This window comes from Leopardus geoffroyi, chromosome C3 (assembly GCF_018350155.1).
Source record: "Leopardus geoffroyi isolate Oge1 chromosome C3, O.geoffroyi_Oge1_pat1.0, whole genome shotgun sequence".
Classification (NCBI taxonomy): domain Eukaryota; kingdom Metazoa; phylum Chordata; class Mammalia; order Carnivora; family Felidae; genus Leopardus; species Leopardus geoffroyi.
In genome coordinates, this window is record NC_059338.1 from 72044641 (window position 1) to 72065403 (window position 20763).

A 20763-nucleotide genomic window follows, 5' to 3' on the forward strand; every position below is an offset into this window, starting at 1 on the left:
AGGGTTCCCGGCCAGGGGGAGACAGTCAAGGAGAGAGGCCGTGGCTCTCACCGCGTTTGCCATGGGCCTAAGAGAGTCAGAGGCAGCCTTCTGGAAGAGGTATCGGCCAGGAGTGAGAACCAGGCTGTCCAGCGACATGGCGCCCACAGACAGGACCTCGGTCTTGCCCTGCTTTCTCGGGTTTGTGCCTGGGTGTTTTGAGGTCTTGACCTGATAAATCTCTTTGTGCAGCCAAGAGCGCACTGCCTTTGCAGTCACAGAGACCTGGGTCTCAGTCTTACCCCTGCCACATATGTGACCCTGGACCTGAGCCCTGAGACCTGTCTTCCTCCAGGACAGCTGGGAGGCCAAGTGAAATAATATGTGGGAGCATGTCCAGCTGGCACTCACCTGGGCTCAGCAAACAATCATTCTCTCATTCATTCACTTCAGTCGTTCATTCACTCATCCATGAACCCCCCATCCATCCACCTAATCATCTACTCACCCTTCTATCCACTTATCTAGCCTCTTACCCAGCCAACCACCTATGCATTAACTCATTCACTCACCCACCTACCCACCCACCTACCCATCTGTCCATCCATCCATCCATCCATCCGCCCACCCACCCACCTACCCATCTGTCCATCCATCCATCCATCCATCTGCCCACCCATCCACCTACCCATCTGTCCATCCATCCATCCATCCGTCCATCTGCCCACCCACCCACCTACCCATCCGTCCATCCATCCATCCATTCCTCCGTCTGTCAATCCATCCTTCACTGAGCAGCCTGCTGTGATTTTGTTCACTCCTAGAGCTTAACTGCATTAGGTCTCCTTTACTCTTGGGAACAACTGGGCCCATGGCTTTCCCATACTTAGAACAAGAGTCCACAGTGTGTTCCCTGTCGATCGCCTCCCGCATTCACAATCCCCTTGTAGGTGTTCCTACCTCAGAGATGGGAGCAGAGGCCCAGAGAGAAAGGGCAAATTGCTGTCCGGCTACAGATCAGCCCAGCTGAGATGTTGGGCTTCTTCTCAGACTGCAGAACCTTCTTGAATGTCCTCCACTTAGACTTCTCCTCTGCTCCCTGTGGGGACCAGGATGTGCTGGGCCCTGGCACACCCTATCTTGCTGCATCCAGTGAATGAAAGTATTCTCACCCCTTTACAGGTGGAGAGCCTAAGGCCCAGAGGAGCCGGGTGCCCTGTGTCCTCTCATCTGGGCACCCACTGGGAGCAGGGGCAGCCCTTCAAAATCCTAAGTCATGTCCATGGCTCGCCCACTGCCCTTGAAAGTCTCCTGGGCCACCAAGAGATCATGGCCCAGAAAATCTCAGAGATGGAGAAAAGGCTCTGGAGCCTTGGGGTGGTGGGTGCGGGTCTTTTAGTAACAAATCCACACAGCCAGTCATCACCCCACTTCTTCCCATAGAGCTGTTCACCTCCTCAGACAGCCCAGAAATTTCTGGCATTTGCATGCCAAGCCACAATGAGGGACTTGACCTGGTCCCACTCCCTGAATCAGCTGCCCTTGGTCCCCTGGCCCAGAAGGTAAATGGAAACATCCGTCAGCAGCCACGGCGTCCAGGTGACCACGGCAATGTGGGCAGAGGGGACGTGGTGGGACCAGAGTGGGCAAGTCGAGTGTGCCCCATTCCAAACAGAGGCGCCAAGGCCTATGCTCCAGCCTCGTCCGATGGGCACTGAGACTTCCTGGTACAGAAGTGCTGGTGGGTGGGGGCTCACGATGCCACCCTGGGAGGTGCCCTAACTCTACCATCCAGAGTCACCCCATGAAACTGGGGGCAGTCAGCACGGGGCCTCTCTTGGGGTGTCTGCTGCCCCTTTGACCTGGTTCTCTGGTCCCCTCACCCCTGTGCCGGTTCATCCCATCCTCCTCGGGGGATTTGTGTCCGCCTTGTGCCATTCCTGGGCACCGGGGCCACTTGAGGGGCCATGATCTGAAGGGGGTGACAAATATGTCACCAGCCAATTCCAGAACATTCAAGAGCCTTAGGACCTGGCACGTGTGATGTGCAGGGGCGGCATCATTGAGGGCTCTCTGGAAGGGGCCACGAGCCAGCGGCAATGAGGGATGGGCAGTCTGGGTGGGGGTGCAGCATGGGCAGAGGCAGGGGGGTCTCCCAGGCCAGACAATAGAGGACAAGGGGAACATCTGTGGAGGGACTCAAGCAGGGAGACACCACCTCCTTATCCGTGCTTGGCAGCAGCTTTCAGAAGCACCCCCTCATGCCCCGTGTCCTAGGCTGTTGGACTCCTGACACTGGGGCCATTGTTGCTCCGAGGCAGCTTCTTGTCTCCTTCTTCACCCCTGCAGACACCCTGGCCTGCCCCCGGTCCGGGAACTGCCCTCTCCTGGGGACAGGCCCTCTCCTGGGGACCACGCCCACTGCGGGAGGCCACGCCCACCCAGAGGACCACGCCCATTCCAGGGGACCTCACCCACTCTAGGGTACCTCACCCACTCCCGGGGACAGGACCACGCCCACTCCTGGGGACTTGCCCACTCCAGGGGACCATACCCACTCCAGGGGACCTCACCTACTCCCACAGACGGGAGCACGCCCACTCCCGGGGACCTCCCCACGGCCGGGGACAGTGCATGTTTCAGGAGTGAGGGGTCGGTCTCTGCCTACCCTGAGTCTACCAGCCAGCTGTGCTCTCAGGGTGAGGGACAGAGCAGGACCCTGCCCTGCCTGCCCTCTGCCCTGGTGTGAACTCTTCAGCACAAGCTGCTGGGCTATGCAGCCAGGCCGTGTGGTCACCGGTCACAATCTTCTTTGCCTTATTTGAGGTCCACGCCACTTAGTGGTGGGGACCTCAAGGCCAAGACAGTGAGCAAACAGGACTCCTGGGCCCAAGAGACCTTGTAGACTGCTGGTGTCTCTCTGCTCCTCCTTACAGTCTGGCCCAGTGCCCGCCCCCACCTCAGTGCTCCCCCCCCCTCCCCCCCCGCCCCCAGAGCAGCCCACACAGAGAGGAGGGGCTGGGCCCGGGGAGCACACCCCAGGGAGGAGCCCAGGAGCAGGAGGAAAACCGGCAGAAAATGCACAGAGGTGGGATTTTACTGTCGTGTGTGCTTCGGGGCTTGAAACTGCCTGGTGCACATAAGGTGCTCAGGGGACTCCCGCCTCCCTGCGGCCGCCCGCGCCCGCTCGCTGTCTGCCCTGCCCTCAGCCACCCGCCTGGCCACTGGTTGTGGCCACAGAGGATGGGCTCCCTGGGTCCCGCCTGCGTCCAGCTGTGAGGTCCTACAGTTCAGGCACCATCACACGGCACTCAAGTGGCAGGCAGGGGGGATGGGTCCGGCGCCCTCCCCCAGACATACCTGGACCCCTTAGAGGGGACAGCGGGCACCCACAGGGGCAGCGTACCGGTGAATGCTGTCACTGGGGGGGGGGGGAGCCCTCAGCCAGGGTGACTTGGGACTGCAAATTCCAGTCCCACCCCTCCCTGGTTGTCACCTCCCGTGGCCCCTGCTCTGCCACCCACGGCACTTGCCCCCCAATGCCCGGTGCCTTCGTGCTCCCCTCCCCTCTGCCCAGCCCCGCCCCTCCTGCTAGGCCCTGCCCCCCAGGACCCACCCCCAGTGGGGGCAACCAAGAGGGCCAGAAGGTGCCAGCCTGATGCCGGCCGCGGGGGCGGGAGACACAGGGGCTCAGGGGTGCGCCTCCTTCCTTGCCTCTCCTCAGTGACCCTAAAGTGGACATGGGGACCCAGCAAGGGTCACGGGCATCTGCTTCTCAAAAATGGCAAGCTTGTCCTGCCTCAGGACCTTTGCACATGCTTTCCCCTCAACCCGGAAAGCTCCCTCTGAGTCCATCAAGGTCCCTCCTCGGAGGCCTCACCTGCTATGGTGCACCTGCTGGGGACCGGTTTCCTGGTGTAGGCGTCTGTCTCACCAGGCCGGCACAGAGGGGCTCCTCTCCTGTCTGACCCTCAAGGGCCCCAGAACAAGGGTGGCCCACCAGGAATCAACCCATGCAATACAGACCTTCTTCCCTCTTGGTTGGAAAAACCAATTGTAAAAAAAAGTATTCTCTAGTCACCTGGGAAAAAGCGGACATGGTCAGGCCTCGGACCCGAGCAGGGACTGCACATTTTTTAAAACGGTTATTTCTTCTGAGAGAGAGAGCAAGCGGGGGAGGGACGGAGAGAGAGGGGGACAGGGAGAATCCCAAGCAGGCTCTGTGCTGTTAGCGCGGAGCCCCACGGTCCAGGGATCGTGACCTGAGCCAAATCAAGAGTCCGCCGCTCACGACTGAGCCACCCAGGCGCTGCTGAGCAAATCCAAAAGGCTTTGTTTCACTGATGCATAACGAAGGATTTGCAGCTAAAAGGCTGTGGTGCGTGGGGTCTGGGGTGGGCTCTGAGATGCTCCAGGACAAAGGGGAGAACCAGGAGATGGGGCAGGGGAGGAGGGGTGCGGGGCCCTGATCCCACCTTCCCTACCTGTGTGCGCTCCGTTTGCTCAGGGAAGCGCCTTCCCGGAGGCACCACCGCCCAGAGCCTCCAGGCTGGACCACAGCTGCCACCTCGCTCAGCGGGGCTCCCCAGGCTCAGGCCCAGGGGCTCTTCCCCTGCCCCCACTGCCTCCGGGGCTCCACAGTGTGGCTGCTCCACGCGAGCGTCCCTCGGACCCACAAAGGCCTCTTTCCCCTGAGGAGGAGGCCCCAGGAGGTGCCCGGTGGGGAGGGGGGTGGGGAGCCAGCCACTGCCGGTGGTGAGTGACTGCTGGTGGGCCTTTTCTGTCCCTCTGGACCGCATGGGACCAGCACAGGGATGGAGGGGGAAGGAGGGGCGGGGTGCGGGGTGGGGGGCGATGAGGAGGGAGGCGGGGCCGTGCAGAGGGCGTGGCCCCCACGCTGGAGGCTCGGCTCTGGGTGGGATGCCGCGCTGTGTGACGCCCTGTCCTGCGGCCTCGCCACCCGCCTTTGCCCCTTCTTCCCCAGCTTCGTGCCACCACGTCCCTCCGGCGCACGGACACAGCCTCGCACCCCCTCCGTGGCAGCGGCTTCCCCCCAAGCCCTTCGGGAACGGGGGGGCAGAGGCTCGCCCCGCTGGACTGGCCCAAGGACTCCGGGTCAGCAGCCCTCTCAGCGCAGGAGGAAGCCAGACATCTCCAGACTCCCTGCGACACGGGGGAGCTCTGGAAGTCCTGCTCTGCCCACCCCCGGCGCGTGTGCGGAGACCAAGGCCTGGTCCCGGCGGGAGTTCATGGCTCTGGGCTTCGGTGCCCCCTGAGCAGTGACCGCTCCCTGCCACCTCTCTGGTCCCGACCAGACCTTCCGGGCACATGGGCCTTTGGAGGTGGAGAAGGCCAGTCGAGAGAGCTGCATGTGTGGGTTGTCCCCACAACTGCCCGGTTTCACGGAGGTTCCCCAGGCGCCCCGGGATCACTGACCTCTCCCCGTGCGCTGCCCAGCCAGCCAGTGTGCCCGCCTCTCTGGGCCGTGGGCGGGAAGGCATTGTCCCAGAGGACAGGCTGGCGACCCTGGCCCGTGGGGACGTGGCCACAGCCCTCTGCGTCGGCCAGCCGTCCTGGAACTGGGCTCCGGGGCTGAGCCCCACCTTCTGGCCGCGGCTGGCCTCAGTGGGACCAGGGCCGAGCAGGAGGCATAGCGGGGGGGGGGGGGGGGGGGGGGGGGGGGGTCAGGTGGGGCTTCTGTGCTACTCTTGGGCTCCTCCCACGGCCCCCAGACTGAGACTAGGCTGTAAGGCGTGACTGTTGCCCTTTTGTCACACCCTCTCCAGCTCCAGGGAAATTCCCTAGCCCGGACCCAGGGGACGCGTGAGCGGGGCCACCCCCACAGGGCCCTCACAGACCAGGGGCTTTCTTTGTTCTCTCTCCTGGTCTGCAGAGCGCCCTCTGCTGGACGCAGGAGGGAGTGCGGGCGACTCCAACCCACAACCTGGGCCGCAGCAGCTGCGAGGGTGCCGTCAGCCCACAGTCTGGCGTCTGCTGAGCCCGGCCTGGGTGGGCGCGTGTCTGTCTGGGTGGCTGAGGGATGGGGTGAAGGCCAGGCCTCCCGCCAGGCCTCCGAGGGGCCCCTCGTTTTCTGGGCCAATACCCACCTCTCCTCCCATCCCTTTGGTGACCTCCTCTCCTCTTCTGCCTCCACTGTCCACCGCCCACAGTCAGCCGGGTCCCTGTCACTGCCCAGAACACTGCGCCCTCCAATACCCCCACCCCCTCCCGGCCTCCTCCCCACCCCAGGGAGACCCTAGCGCCCAAGCACGGACCCCCATGTGGTCCCAGAGCTCCTCAGGACTTCCGCAGGCCAATCCCGCTGGGCAACTCTGTGCCCACCACAGGGCAGCCATGTGCTCCAAAAATGTCGGAAGAAATAAACGGAAGTCACAACTGCGGAGGAGGAAGGCACACCTGAGGTCCCGCAGAATATGGACAGGTATGGGCCAATCAAGACCCAGGGGAAGCACGGGTGCCCAATGAGACTTCCTCCTGACAGCAAGGACAGCAGGGTCACATCCAGCCCGCACTCCTGACTAGGCTCCAAACCCAGGCACAACCCTGACCCTGGTGACACCCTGAGCCTTCCCTTGGCCTCTGTACTCTCTCAGCTCTTGAGAAAGACAAGATCCGGGAGCCTGGAGCCCTGTGTGTGTTTCACTCTTAGCCTAGAGAAGCCACGAGCCTGTGCTGGCCTCCTGCGTCCTCCCCGGTGTGGACTCAGTGCTGTCCCCTGCCAGAACACTGCCCCTGTCACGGCTCCAGCCTGGAGTGTGGTTCCAGGCCCTCTGGGTGACAGGGGGCTCGTGCTCCCCACGAGTCCACACCCCAGCCGCTCCCGTTGGCTCCTGGGGGAGTGGCCAGGGCTGTGCTTCCCTGCACAATGGATCAGGTCCAGGTTGCACGGTGAGCAGGGGCCCGCAGGGACCAGAGCTGAGACCCCTCTGTGCCAGACTCCACCCTCAATGGCCACGAGTCTTTAGGGTCCAGTGGCCACCTGTCCGGGCACCAGCTGGAGTCAGTGGCCTGTGGCAGCAGAAGTCAGAAGGCTGTAGGTCCCAGGGTGGGGGTGAGGCTAGAGAGCCAGCCGGGGGCCTCCCGAGGGGCCGGGGAACTCTCCTGTCTCAGCAGCATCTTGCCGGGCCCTGGGCTCATCTGGACACAGCTCCCACCTGGAGGGGCCTGTAGATAGACGCGGGCTGAGCCCCGGGGCTGCGGGGCTGCGAAAGAGCCCCAGAAAGCGTCCCAGAGGGGACTCTCGGAAGGCAAAAGAGCCCTATGAGGGCAAAGGGCCAGTGTCCAGGAGGGCGTGGGGCCATCAGATAGGACGGGGTGGAGTCCGCACGGAGGAGGAGGCCCAGATCCCTTCTGAAGTGCTCTCTTTTCCTCCCTCCCCTGCCCCCACCCCCACGGGCGGTGTGCCTGCAGCCTGACCGACAACCAGTGAGGAGCTGAGGCCTCCTGCCAGCAGCCACATGGGAACTGAGGGCCAGATGTGTCCTGGGTCCCTCCCTCAAATGATGCAGGTAGCCAGCTTCCGGGGGGCCCCGAGCAGAGCCCCGAGGGAGCCCAGGGCCTCCAAGTTTCTGCTCCTTCGACGAGAATACGATGATTGCTCCGGGCAGCTCGTGGATAGCAAGCATCCCTAACACGCCCCGTCCCGTGGGCACCCCCGGACCCCTTCGCTCGGGTGGCACCCCCGGTTGCTGTGAACACTGGCTGGGAACAGTTCGCAGCACTCCTTCCTCTGGAGAACAGCCCTTGTCAGTGAGGGACCGCCGCTGGGCAGATGAAGTCACCGACTGGCAGAGGGTGACAGGGGGGCAGGCTGCCCCCAGGGAACCCCAGGGCCCCAGGGAGCCAGGCTCAGCCTCTGGAGCGCCAGTGGGGTCGCCGGAGCTGGTCTTCAGCTGAGTACAGCCCTTCCTCAGCGCTGCCCCCCGTCCTGCCTCTCCTGAGAGCCCCCCTCAGCGAACCACTGGAGCGGACGTCTTCACGCTAGGCCCTGCTTCTAGGGAGCTGACTGGGGGTCATGGCCACCCTCAGCCATTGCAAGAAGCTAGCCCTTGGGGTCCAAGCCCATGGATGATGGGAGGGCCTTGCCTTTGAAGTGCTGTTGGGGGACAACTCACAGCTGGGCACATGGTCAAATTTGTTCTCCCCAGGGCTTGGCTGAACGCCCCCTCACACGGAGGGGAGCAGGGGGCAGGTGAGAAGGAAAAAACTTGGCCAACATGCTTGAAGACCCCCGTTCAGCCTCCTTTTCCTGCTGGTGCTGGGCCAGACCTCTCTGGGGAGGAGCTCAGAGACGGAGAGAGAGAGACAGAGAGAGAGCGCACACGGGTTGGTGGAGGCAGGGGTTTCGCCCCGCAGCCCAGACTGCAGCTGGGTGCCAGGGCTCGGTGACATCTCTGTGCCGCGGTGATTCAGCAGATGACCACCCCCAGGGCACTCCTCTGTGCTGGCAGCCTCCCTGCGTGGGGAGCACTATGCCAGCACGGGCGGGGCCCACAATTCTGGGTGCTGGAGCTGGCCTGGCGGAGCAGAGTCGCAATGTGGGGGCGCCGTCAGGCCAGGCAGAGGCTGCTCCGGCTGATGGGGGCTCTGCCTGCCTTGGGGCACCTGCCAGACCCAGTCCTCCCTGTGAGGTGGCTGGGGTGGTCTCTACCCAGCCTGGCCTCCTGGAGATCCCTCTTCTTGGATGTGTGCCCTCCCCGGAGCTGAGCCATCTGAACCCCTGGACCTCCACAGCCCTCAGCACCCCCACCCTGAGTGAGAGCCCCCCGTGAATGAGCCCAAACGCCTCCAGGGCAGATATGATGAGTCACTCCTACACTCCCCCGTGTGGCCAAAGCAAATCACCAATGAAGATTCGCTGAACACGAAGGTGAATCTGTGCCTGCGACTGAGGACAGGGCAAATTAGCTTTTGCCCTGCGAACCTCAACACTGCAAGGTCCGGGGCTCCCTTCAGAGCCTCTTGACCCTTGTCTGGATAGAGGGGAAGGCTCGGCAGGACGGACACTCGCAGGCTCACGTAGCTGCCCATGCTCGGCCACACCCACCATCCGCCCACTCTTTAGTAGCTGCTCTGGGACCTGTCCCTAGGATACCAGAAGACCAGTGGTTCCTCTTCCGGTCCCTGGAGCCCTGATGCACACTTTTATTTTTTTTTTTTTTTAATTTTTTTTTTCAACGTTTACTTATTTTTGGGACAGAGAGAGACAGAGCATGAACGGGGGAGGGGCAGAGAGAGAGGGAGACACAGAATCGGAAACAGGCTCCAGGCTCTGAGCCATCAGCCCAGAGCCCGACGCGGGGCTCGAACTCACGGACCGCGAGATCGTGACCTGGCTGAAGTCGGACGCTTAACCGACTGCGCCACCCAGGCGCCCCTGATGCACACTTTTAGAACACTTCGTGGGCTGTGCCTCAGAGGTCTGCCTACATTCGACTCAGTGAGGGCTGTGTTTGATCATATCCATCCTTAGACTCCAAAGCTTGAACAGATGGCTGGGCAGAAACTGGGTGGGGAAGGTCTTGCTAGATGGAAGAATGGAAGGTCAGGTGGTAGAGGGAAACATGGAGAAGGGTGGGAGAAGGATTAACTGTGATTGTGGAGTTCGTGGTTGTACAGACGATAAGGATGGTCAAAATGGGGATGGGCTGTCGGGGATCAAGAGTATTGATATGAAAGTGGTGATGACGGTGTCGATGGTTATAATAAAGACATCAGCAACAAGGATGGTGTTATTGACCGTAATGATGGGAAAGGTGACCATAGAATGGTGGTGATGATCACATCATCATGATGAGAAGGATGTGGCCAGGGAGGGAAAAAAAGGATGTGACCATAATATGGGAGGGTTATTAGTGATCATGATGAGGTTGCTAGTGTAGTGATGATAGTGATAATCATGATAGTGGTGTTGAAGGTATTAAAGATGATGGTTTTGATGGGATGATGATGATGGAGATGGGGATGGGAATATGATGATGATGATGCTGGTGATGGTGATGCTGGTGATTATGGTGATGGTGGTGATGATGGAGATGATGATGGTGGTGATGGTAATGGTGTTGATGGTGATAATAGTGATGGTGATGGTGATTATGGTGATTATGGTGATGGTGATGGTGGTGATGATAATGGTGGTGATGGTGATGGTGATGGTGGTGATTATGGTGATGGTGGTGATGGTAGTGATGGAGATGATGACGATGGTGATGGTGTCGATGGTGATAATAGTGATGGTGATTATGGTGATGGTGGTGATGATGGAGATGATGACGATGGTGGTGATGGTGATGATGGTGATGATGGTAATCATTGTGGTGTCCAGGGTGATGTGGTGAAGGAGGAGATGACGTTGTTGGTGTCAGTGCTGGAATTGGTGACGGTGGTACTGATAACTGGCACTTGGTTTTGGTGTGAGTGATGAAGACGTTGGCCAGGTGAAGGCCATGGGTGATGATAGGGGTGATAATGGTGGTACCAGGCTCTGAGTGGGTTGAGAACTTTTTCCAGGGCCGGCTTAGACAGCCGTCCACAGGTTTAACTGCCTGCCGCCCAACCTCCTGCCCCAGATGTGGGCTGGCAGGGGAAGTCACTCTCATTCTCTTACGTTTGTCCTCCAGGGAGGCTGTGGCACGGCCCTGGGCCTCTCCCCAGTGGCAGTGGGTCTTGTGGGAGCGCCTCTTACTGAGGGTGGGATCGGGTCATGGCCACACTGTTCCTAGCACAGGCAGCCTGAGCCTGCAGGTCTATGGGACGGCCCTCCAGGCGCCTCCTCCCGCCTCTCAGGGCTCACTCTCAACTTGACACTGAGGCCCTTGTGGGCTCCTGTCACGACATTTTATTTTTATGGGGAAAAAGGCAGCATCCACTCGGTTCAGGGAACATGGTTTCATTGTGTGGCGCTTAGGCTATACATCGAGGGCTCGTTTCCAGCTGGGGCGTGCAGGGGGCTGGCGGCTCCCCGAGCAGCTCCTGCTATGGCAACGGGGCCGTGTGCCACGAATCCGTCAGTTGAGGCCTCTGCTCCGGTGATGGGCCCACCTCGGCTGTCTCTGGCCTGGGTGGGGTCCGTGGGCTGGGGCCGGAGGGCTGGGTGGCGCCTAGGGAGGGGAACCCCTTGTCTGCCTGGTCCCCAGTGTCATTCTGTCTGCCTCAGGCACGGAAATCTGACTTCCCACGGCTGAGGCCCGTGTCCGGGGGTGTCCCTAGGTTCCCGGGATTCCCAGACCCTGCCCAGACCAGGTCTAAAGGAGCCCAGACTCCAAGCCCCACCTGTGGGGGACCCACAGGGCCCTGGGGATAGCCCGAGGGTTGTGGGGTCAGTGGGTGAATATCCCTTAGTGGAGGTGCGGGCAAGGGCCTAGTTTATACCTCCCATGACCTCAGTGTGCCCCGCCATCACGCCTGGGCAGGAGGAGGCCAACAGAGCAGGCCCTGGAGGCCGTGGTGTTAGCGGAGGTTTTGGAAGTAAAGTGGGGAGGGGGGTGTTCCGGGCCCTTGCAGGAGTGGATCTGGGGGCCTGCCAGGCAGAAGGGCCCCTGTTTCCCAGCTCAGAGCGAGCATGTTTATGGGTGTGGGTGTGGTGAGCTGAAGCTGTGGTAGGCAGGGGGCATCTCCAAGGGGCCCTCCATTCTCACCCTGACCTCCAGGGTTGGGGGTCAGACAACAGCCCCCAGGGCCACAGCCAGGGCCCTCCTCCTGGCCTGCTCCTTCTCTTGCCTAGTGGTTTGGCCCTAGCCCCAGCCCCAGCTTCCACAGGGAGGGCCTGGTCTCCTTCTGGGGTGGACCGAGGGAAGTGGTAACGGTGACTGCCCTCTGCAGGAAGGTCTGAGGGGTCAGGCCAGTAGGCATCAGGCCTGCAGACAGAGAAACTGGAGCGCAGCAGAGGGAGAGGGCATGGTGGGGAGAGGGGAGGAGGGGAGGAGGGGAGGCGAGAGAGCGTGCTAGGCAGGCACGCAGCCGGCAGGTGGCGCCCAGGACTTGGATGGGCCTTGGATGCAGGCGGCCGGGTCAGGGACAGAGGAGGACGGAGCAGAGGGCAGGGGCGGCCGTGGGGCTGGGAGAGTGGGCTGCGTGGGAAGCCCCTGGAACCCGCCCTGCTTCCACTCAAGGCCCCAGAGCCTCCCCACCCCCAGGTAAGGGACAAGCACAGCACCTCCCAGGGGGACCCCTGCCCACCGGGCGGTCTTCAGGGGGCGCTGACCCCGCCCCCGATGGCTGGCTCCGCCCCTTCCTCACTCTGTGGCCCAACCCAGCCTGAGCCCGCAGGCAGCCTGCCCTCCGCGCCCTGGCCCTTGTCTTAGGGGCCGGCCCCCCCCTCTGAAATGCTGCCCTTCCAACACCCCCACTCTGGCCAGGGCTCCGCAAGTGTGCCTGCGGGCCGGCGCTCTGTGCTGGGGAGAGATCTAAACGAACCCATGAAGGGGAAGAGACTCGGGCAGCGGTTGGGGGTGTGGACATCCATCGTGGTCTGTGCTGTGCACCAGTTTCTCAGCAACCTTGGACATTTCCTGACTCCCGGGACACTGGACGGCAGCCTGGAGCTCGGCCAGGGAGAGGAAGGAAGGGGCAGAGGCCGGGTCCTGTCCGGCAAGGGTGGGAGAAGCCCACTGGCCCCACCCGGCCTTCCCAATCAAGCTCCGCAGTCCACAGTGGCCTGCAGCGAACAGACAGGTGGCCCGAAGCCAGGAGGGGGCACGGTGCCCGCAGACGTTAGAGGGGTCATCTCCCACCTCAGAGCCCCCCCCAGCCCCTCTGTACGGCGTCCCCCCGACCCTAGGGGTGGCTAGAGAGGTTGCTGCCACCCTTCCCAATCCCCCTGCTCAGACACCTGTCCTGGACATGGAGCTTAAGACCAAGAACGTAGATCAGGGCTGTGGGTTGTGAACCAGACATGCCGGCCAGGTGTCCTGACCCACCTTGGGGTCGGTCACCACCATGAGCAGAGTGACACCCCCATCGGCTAAGGAGGCTGAGGCTCAGAGGGCATCTGGGGTTGCTCAGTCCACCTGCACAGTGACAGATGGGCAACGACAAGTCGTATGGGGGCCGCTGGCTCCCCGGCAGGGTCCCCAGGGCCCCACCCCACACCGCCAGCCATCCCAAGGCTCCGTGAGACGCTCAGCGTGCGGCGTGGGGTCCCCTTCTCCCACATGATCTCTGCCGACCATCTTTCCAGAGAGATTACAGAACAGTGGACCCCCACCCCCAGGATGGCGGGTGGGGCTGGCCACATAATTGGTGGGGGCCACAGCCAGATGGAAATAAGGGACTTTTGCTCAAAGTTAGTAGGAGCTGCAAGACAGCTACGGCAGAGCACGGCCTGGGGCCGAGAGACAGGTGCCGGCGAGGCACCCCTGTGTGGCAGCCCCTCGCAGCTGGGGACACAACAAGTTCACATCTGGGAGCCCAGGAGGCTTTGGCCCGGCAGACACTGGGCCCCCGAAGGCCAAGGATCATCACGGCCCACGCCTGACACCCCACAGGCCTGCAGCAGACAGGGAGGGGCCCATGCCCACGAAGCGGGAATGGGGGATGGCGCCAGCGTGGGGCAGCAGTGGGGCCTAGAGCCGAGCAGGGTGGCCAGGCCGGCGGCTGGGGGACATCCAGGTCAGGACCCCCGGAGAGAGGCCTCACCTGGACAAGGTGTGCCCGGGCGGAGGTGACAGCTGTGAAGGGCAGGGGCCCAGGCCCCAGCTGCGAGGAAGGAGAGGGAGTAGCTCGCAGACAGATGCAGAAGGGGACCCCAAGCCACTGCCCCGTTTCCGGCAGGGGGGTGGCGCCGGGCAGGGGTCCCTCCAGGGCGGCCCCTCTGTGGCGCGGAACCTGCCTGCGTGGGGAAGCTCCTCGCTGCGTCACGCTGAGCTATTCTCAGCCCGTCTCCTTCTATGGCTCCGGAAGTGTGCTTGGAGGCCGGCGCTCTGTGCTGGGGAGAGATCTAAATGGAGACGCAGGGAACGGCAGGAAAGTTGGCCACCACCCCCTCCCTGGCCGTCCTGAACCCCCAGCTCCGGGGGCGTCTGGCCAGGGCCAGCTGGCAGCACACCCCCCATCCTGGCTGGGCCGGCCACGCTCGGGACTCCTGCCACATGATCCGGTCTGAGTCCCCTGGGCGTCCACGGGGGCGGTGCGGGAGGCACAGCCTGGCTGGGGGCCCAGTAGGGCAGAGAGGAGGGGGCGGCCGCGGGCTCCAACCCCCACAGCTGGGCCCCCAGCTGCTCCTGTCGAGTCCCCACAGGGCTTCCACCCCAGACTGCCAGGACACCGGGCCCCTGGCTCTCCCCATCCCTGAGACCCTCCTAACAGCCCTCAAACAGGCCCTGCCCACCCATAGCTTGGCTCTCCATCACCTGCCCCTGCTCGGCCTAACGTCCCCCCTGCAGGTCACAGACTCAGGTCAGCGGCCTTGGTCCCCACTTTCACCCACGGCCCGTCTAGTCCCGCTCCCCTCCAGCTCTGCCCCTGGAGAGGGACAGAACCCAGCAGGGCCCCCTGCTCCCCACTGCCCTGCCGGCGCACCTGTACCCGGCCCACCCCTGCTCACCCTCCGGCTCTCCCCACCCTTCAGGGCGCCTCTGGGCTGCTGGCCCCAAAACATTTGGGGTGCTGGGGAACTTGACCGGAGTCTCCTCAGGGTGGGACCCAGGTGGGTCTCGTCCACCCATGTGCCCAGAGCAAGCTGAGAGCCTGATGAGGTCAGCGAGCAAGAACATGGCTTCACTGGACAGAAGACCAGGAAGGCGCAGTCGCACACACACGCACACACATTCAACTGACATACCTCGAGGACGACATTGTGCTCGGGGGCTCCGAGGCGGGCATGAACAAGGCGGGGCAAGGTCACAAAAGACTCCATTAACACAGCGCTAAGAGGCTGGTAAGACTTCCTGGAGGCGGTGACAGTGGGCTCGGAAGTAGACAACACGTAAAACCATGATGAGTTTTTATGCTTAGGTTTTAAAACCCGAGAGGCCTCTGTCATTTGAACTGGGGGTGATGTGCGCTCGGCTGGATGGGGCACTCCCGGTGAAGGGGACAGAGTGGCCACAGGTCCAGCCTCCTCCCTGCCACCCACCATTGCCGTCAGCCTCCGAGCCGCCCAAGCTGAGAACCTCGGCCACCGTTTAGTACAGTCTGCCTGTTGTGTGACAAGAACACCGCTGGGGCCAAAGGGGTTGAGTGATGTGCAGGAAGACACACGGCGCCCCCAGGAGAAGTGGTGCGAGGAGGCAGGTGGCCCGTGGAATCTCAGACCCAGCCAGAGGCACCTGCCGGGCCGAGGGGACATTTTAGATCCAGACACCGCGTGGGTGGCCCCACGGTGGGCAGCGTGCATGGAGCGTGTCCCGGGCCCAGCTCCCGCCCCGCACACCTGCCTCCTGGAGTGGGGACGCCGAGGACCCCCCACCCTCGATGCCACAATGGCCTCCCTCCTGTCCTGTCGTGGGTCACAGTGGGGGGCCAGCCGGACTCCCTGGAGGCCACGGGCTGCTCCTTGAAGGGCAGAGTCATGACCTACTGGTGCCTGCAGTTCGCACGGGCCACACACAGCGAACTATGGGGGCAATCATGACGACACCCCATTTTCGGGGCAATCTGCACCTCCTGTGCCCCACCTTGCTTGGCGCCTCCCTTGTTGGGCTCAGGAACTGTTCTGAATGGATTACTGACTCGCCCCATGGCTGGAAGGGCAAAGGTTCTTTGCAGGGGAGAGTACTGATGCCAGGAAGGGGCAGGGCCGGGAGGACTTCAGAGGACTTACCCGCGGTTGCACAGGGCGCAGACTGAGCTCGCAGACGCCTCCAGGAGCCTGCAGCCTGTCCTCGCATGCCCTCACCACAGTGCCCTGGCTCTGCCTCCCTCGCTGTGGAGCTTGGACAAGTCCCTGGCCCTCTCTGGGCCTCGTCTTCCCCGTTCTGGAGGGCGGTGGTGAGGCGGGCCTCGGGCTCTGGGGCCTGACCTCCCGGCCCAGAGGGGATGCCTGCAGGACCCGAGGTGCGGCTGGCTGAGGCACCTCGGTGCCAGCATCTTGGAAAAATACAAAACTTTCCTTGGAGGCTGTATGGGGAGGGAGGCGCGAGGCAGGAGGCAGGAAGGAGGGAGGGGGGAGAGGGTCTGGTGTGTGGGGGCCCAGAACGAACAGGCTGCCTGTTCCAGGGACAGGACGCAGCACACACACCCTGCCAAACCGCAGGGAAGAGGAAGTTTGGAAGGATCGGAAGGAAAATGTTCCCTGGGCTCTGAGTGCTCGCTCACATACCTCTGCCTCCCGTGGGCAACCCCCCCTGCCAGCGCTCAGCCCCCCAGCTCGGGTCTCTCAACAAGACGCGTGCCTGCACTGCGGGGTCTCCTGACACCCCTGCCCCCAGCTGCCCTGGCCTCCCGGGGTCTCTCGGAGGCTGCTCTGGCTGTGGCAGGTGCATCAGGCAGGTGTGCCTGAGGGACCCCCCCCACTCTCATTAGTAGGTCCCCCCACCTCTTGAAACCTCCGTGAAAACAGGGCAAGAAAGTCTTGAGAAGTTAAACGGAGCCCTTGTCTCTTCCGCTATCCTGGCGCCCCCAGCTCTCTGCCCCTCCACGCACCACCCTTTCTTCCTCTTTGACCTTGGCCCAATCTCACCTCTAACACGTTGTGTCGCCCCCCCCCCCCCCCCCCCCGGCCTCTGCCTCTCCAGGCCTCCTCTGTGCCCCTGCTCCCTGCGCCCCGCTCCAGGGCAACAGGCCCCCAGGGGAGGGCCGCTGGGTAGGGGCAGGGCAGGGCCCAGGTGTTGGGCTCAGACCCCAGGCCTTTCTTCCAGCTGCTCCCCCCCTCCCCCCCCCCCCCCCCCCCCCCGCACATGCCGCCCCACATCGCTGGGGCCTGTGCAGCCGCCCCAGTGCTGCCTCGGAAGCAGGGAAGCAGCGAGGCGGAGCGCCCCCTCCCGAGGAGATGATGGAGGTGCTGGGCCGCCAGAGGGCCCAGGGGACCCAGGATGGGCCTCGCCCTTCCCTCCAGGCTCCACCGGCTGTGGCTGTGGCGGCAAGTGCAATGAGGCCACGCGAGCCAGGAGGGACCACAGGCCAAGGCTGCGCGGGAAGGGCCAGGGGACCCCAGGCAGCCCAGCCCCCCCTTTCTCCTGCACAAGGACGGGGCCACAGAGCTGGCAGCTGGAGTGAGAGCGCGTGCAGGAGTGTCCCAAAGGAGCCTGTGCTCATAGCCTGGGTGCTAAGTGGTGTTAACGGCTGTGGCCCCAGGAGATCAGCTGGGAGGGCCCGGTGCAAACACGGGAAAGCCTGAGGCCTGTGAGTCCCCCGGGCACAGGCAGCCTGGCGCCTCGATGAGGATTACCCGCCAGGCCAGCACAGCGGGGGCAGGGGACCTGCACTCAGGGGTCCCTAGACGAGAGGACTGGGTCACAGAGCAGCCAGAGGAAGGCAGGTCCAGCGGAGGCCACAGGCTCTGCTTGGGGGGCAGTGGGGGATATGGCTCCCCGAGGCCGTGACTTTGGGAGGGAGACCTCACCGTGAAATAGGCATCTTAGCATCACAGACCAGCACCCAGGGTCTGGGAGCCTCGAGCCCTAGTGGAAGACCGGACCCCAGAGGGGACTGAATGGGGGGCGGGGTGGGGGGTGTTGCTGCCTGGATCCAGTGTTGGGCAGACCCCCCTGCCCCACGGAGCCCCTCCTTCTAAAGTAGGTTCAAGGAGCAGCTGGCCACTTTGGGTCCGGCGGTGGGGGTGGGGTTCCCCAGGCCCTCCCTCCCTCCCTGTGCAGCTTACCCCTCCCCCCTCCCTCTCCCCAACCTGCAGCCCCGAGCGGTCCTGCTCCGGGTGAGGCCCAGGGCTGGAGGCCCTCACTCTGTGCCTTCACCCTTGCTTGAGGGGGAGAGGGGCACCGCGGAGCAGGGCAGGGCAGACCCCCCATCCCACCCCCCTCGCGGCAGCGGGGAGCCAGCAGCGAAGAATGGAGCCCAGGGCCCCAGTGCGGAGGTTTGCTGAGGGCTTCTGGGGCGATAATTGGGCGGCGATTAAGTGTTCTGAGCAGAGGCTGTCGCCTGTCACCTGTGCTGGCCAGCACTGCGCAGCCTCCCTGCAGGTCCCTGGCCGTCTCCGCGTGACCCGCCAGCACCCCCTTCCCTGGACTGTGCCTCCTCACGCCCACGGCAGGCCGGTGTGACCGCGGCAGAGGGGGCACCGAGAGACCCCCCCCCCCACAGAGGTGGTGCTCGCCCAGCCCCTGGCCCCCCACCCTCTGGGCCCTGGCTGAGCTCCCCTCTCCCGGGAGCCCTGCTGCTGTGTTGTAGGGTGCAGCCGGGGCTGGAGGTCACTGTGGGGCTGAGACCCAGAGAGCTGTGCCTGGCCGGGGCCACCCAGCTGGTCGGGAGACCTGGGCCCGAGTGTCACAGGGGCCACACGCGGTCTTTGTGGGCCGCTGGCCATTCAGGTGCTGGCTCTCTGGCACTCCCACGGGCACACGCGGCGTGCGCACACACACGTGTGAGTGTGGCCTCTGCCCAGCTGGCTCATCAGGTGTCCTCTGACAACGGCCCTGAGACACAAGCCCCGGCTCACCCCAGACACGCACAGACTCACGGCTACATGCGGCCCCCGTGGTGACCAGCCAGCCACACGTGTGGGCCGGGCCACACTCCCCACCACCACACAGACACCTCACACAAGGCCACACGCAGGCCTGCGGCCTCCTGCCGCTCCCAGGAACCCAGCCGGCAGGGCTGGGCCGCCAGGGCTGGGCAGCTCGGGGATTCCTGTTCTCACAGCTTCTCTGCCCGGCTTCCCCTCCCTACTCCGCACTGCCCCGCCACCCTCCCTCTCTGCCCACCCACTCGCCTTTAATTAGAAATGCCAGGAGAGCGATTTTGGGCAAGCTTTTGCCAGAAAGACATCCCCCCCCCCCAACCAGGGGTGGGAGCTCAGAAGGGGAAAGGAGACAGATTGGCTGGGGTGGGGGGAGGGCTTCCAGGAAAGCAGGGGGAAGGGGCTGGGGGGGCAGGAGTGGGGATTCCAGAGAGTGTGTGAGTCAGATGAGGGGACAGGTGGGGGTATGAGTGTGTCTGTGGGGAGGTGGGTGGGGGTATGAGTGTGACTGGGGGGCGAGTGGGGGGTATGAGTGTGTCTGGGGTGGGTGGGGGTATGAGTGTGTCTGGGGGATGGGTGGATAGTGGGTATGGGTGTGTGTGAGGGGTGGGCGGGCGGGGGCATGTGCCAGTGTGCGCCCTGTGTCTGAGGGAGGGTGGGAAGCTGGCCGCAAGGGGCTGCGGTCTCTTGACTCACTGGCCGTGTGTCTGCGGGCCTCTGGCCGTGAGCAACGAGTGCCACCTGTGCCCGCAGAACATCGCAGGGCCTGGGACCTGAACCATCCATCCTGGGGTAACCCAGAAAGGGTGTCCCTCCCCCACCACTGTTGCCAGGGAGGCAGAAGGGGCCTCCCTCCCGAGGGAATCTCAGCTTCCGGAGCCCCATTCCTTATATGGTGTTTACTTCTCTCTGCCTCTCCTGACTGCTAGGCTGCTGGCACCCCTTCTCCTCCACCCCCGCCTCCTCCTTCCTTCCCTCCCCTCCTTCTCCTCCTTCCTTCCCCCTCCCCCTCCTCCTTCTCCTTCCTTCTCTTCCTTCCTTCTCCCTCCTCCCTCTCCCTCCTCCTTCTCCCTTCCCCCTCCCCCTCCTCCTTCTCCCTTCCCTCCTCCCCCTCCTCCCTTCCCTCCTCCTTCTCCTCCCTTCCCTCCTTTCCTTCCCCTTCCCCCGCTCCTTCTCCTTCCCTCCTCCCCCTAACCCCTTCCATCCTCTCAGAAGTCTTGGAGCTTCTGACCAGGTTCCTTCTGTGTCTTGGGGGCTCCAGGGAGCAGTACCCCTTCATCTCCTCCGCTGCCCTCACAACCCCCCCCCCGCCCCCCCTCCCGCCTCCCCGCAGAGAGCAGCGTCCAGATTTCCCCCATAGGCACCACAGGGACAAGTCTTGGGCCTCCCCAAAGGCGTGGGAGTGGGGGCAGCGGTTGGTCCAGTCCAGCCATTGCCACGCTGGTGTCACACATCCACACCACTGTCAGGGGCCCGGGCAGCGTCCAGGCCTGGGTGCACGACCCTCCCACGTGGGATGCAGGACCAGCCCAGCCCCCCCTCCCCCTCCCCGGACTCGACAGCACCCCAGGGAACGGATAGGCAGGAGCTGGAGGCCACACCAGGGAACTCACCCCTGACGCCTGGGAGCGTGTCCAGGAAAGCTAGGAGCCTTGGGCTCCAGGAAAGGAGGGGGTCTGGGTGTCTGTCGGGGTCGCTGCCGGGACTCATCCGCGGCTCAACACCCCGCGCGACCCCGGGCCGGGCCGAGGCAGGGGTGGGGGCGCTGAGGCCCCGGGAGAGCGGAGTCAAGCACCACCCCGCCCCCCTAGGAAGGACCGACACCAGAGAGGGGGCAGCGGACCCTGGATCCCTGGGGGAGGGGCTTCCTCCTAACCTTTGGGCGCGTGGGGGCAGCAACCGACCCGCCCCGAGCCCCCTGGGGGCACACACCTGCGCTTCCCCGCCGGTCGCGGGCAGGGGCGTGTCGCCGGGTCCGGCCACCTTCCCTCGCCCCGCGGGCTGAATGAGCCGGGGAGGGGGCGCAGGGAGCCAGCCGGCGGATTAGTCACCCCGGCCGATGGCGCGTGCAGGGGGTGGGTGCTCCCTCGGCGCCGGGAGCGCGGGCGGGCGTGGGGGGCGGGGCGCGCGGGGCGGGGCGGCTCGCCGGGGCCAATGGGAGCGGGGGCTCGGCGAGGGGCCGCCCACGG

At 63.9% G+C, this 20763-nt stretch overlaps 1 protein-coding gene across 2 annotated transcripts; it reads right to left on the minus strand.

Moving 5' to 3' along the window:
* Positions 1–11706: 11706 nt before the first annotated feature.
* On the minus strand, positions 11707–20664 carry LOC123585383. 2 transcript variants are annotated; one of them, XM_045453460.1, is made up of 3 exons: positions 20507–20664; positions 12830–16026; positions 11707–12536 (listed from the first exon to the last, which is right to left on the minus strand). In XM_045453460.1, the coding sequence occupies exon 2, from the start codon at positions 15332–15334 to the stop codon at positions 14396–14398; it is 939 nt and encodes a 312-aa protein (XP_045309416.1). In that variant the 5' UTR covers positions 15335–16026; positions 20507–20664; the 3' UTR covers positions 11707–12536; positions 12830–14395. The 2 variants fall into 2 exon arrangements, with proteins under 2 accessions (XP_045309416.1, XP_045309417.1); XM_045453461.1 differs by lacking the exon at positions 20507–20664 and having other exon boundaries at positions 12830–16350.
* Positions 20665–20763: the final 99 nt, after the last annotated feature.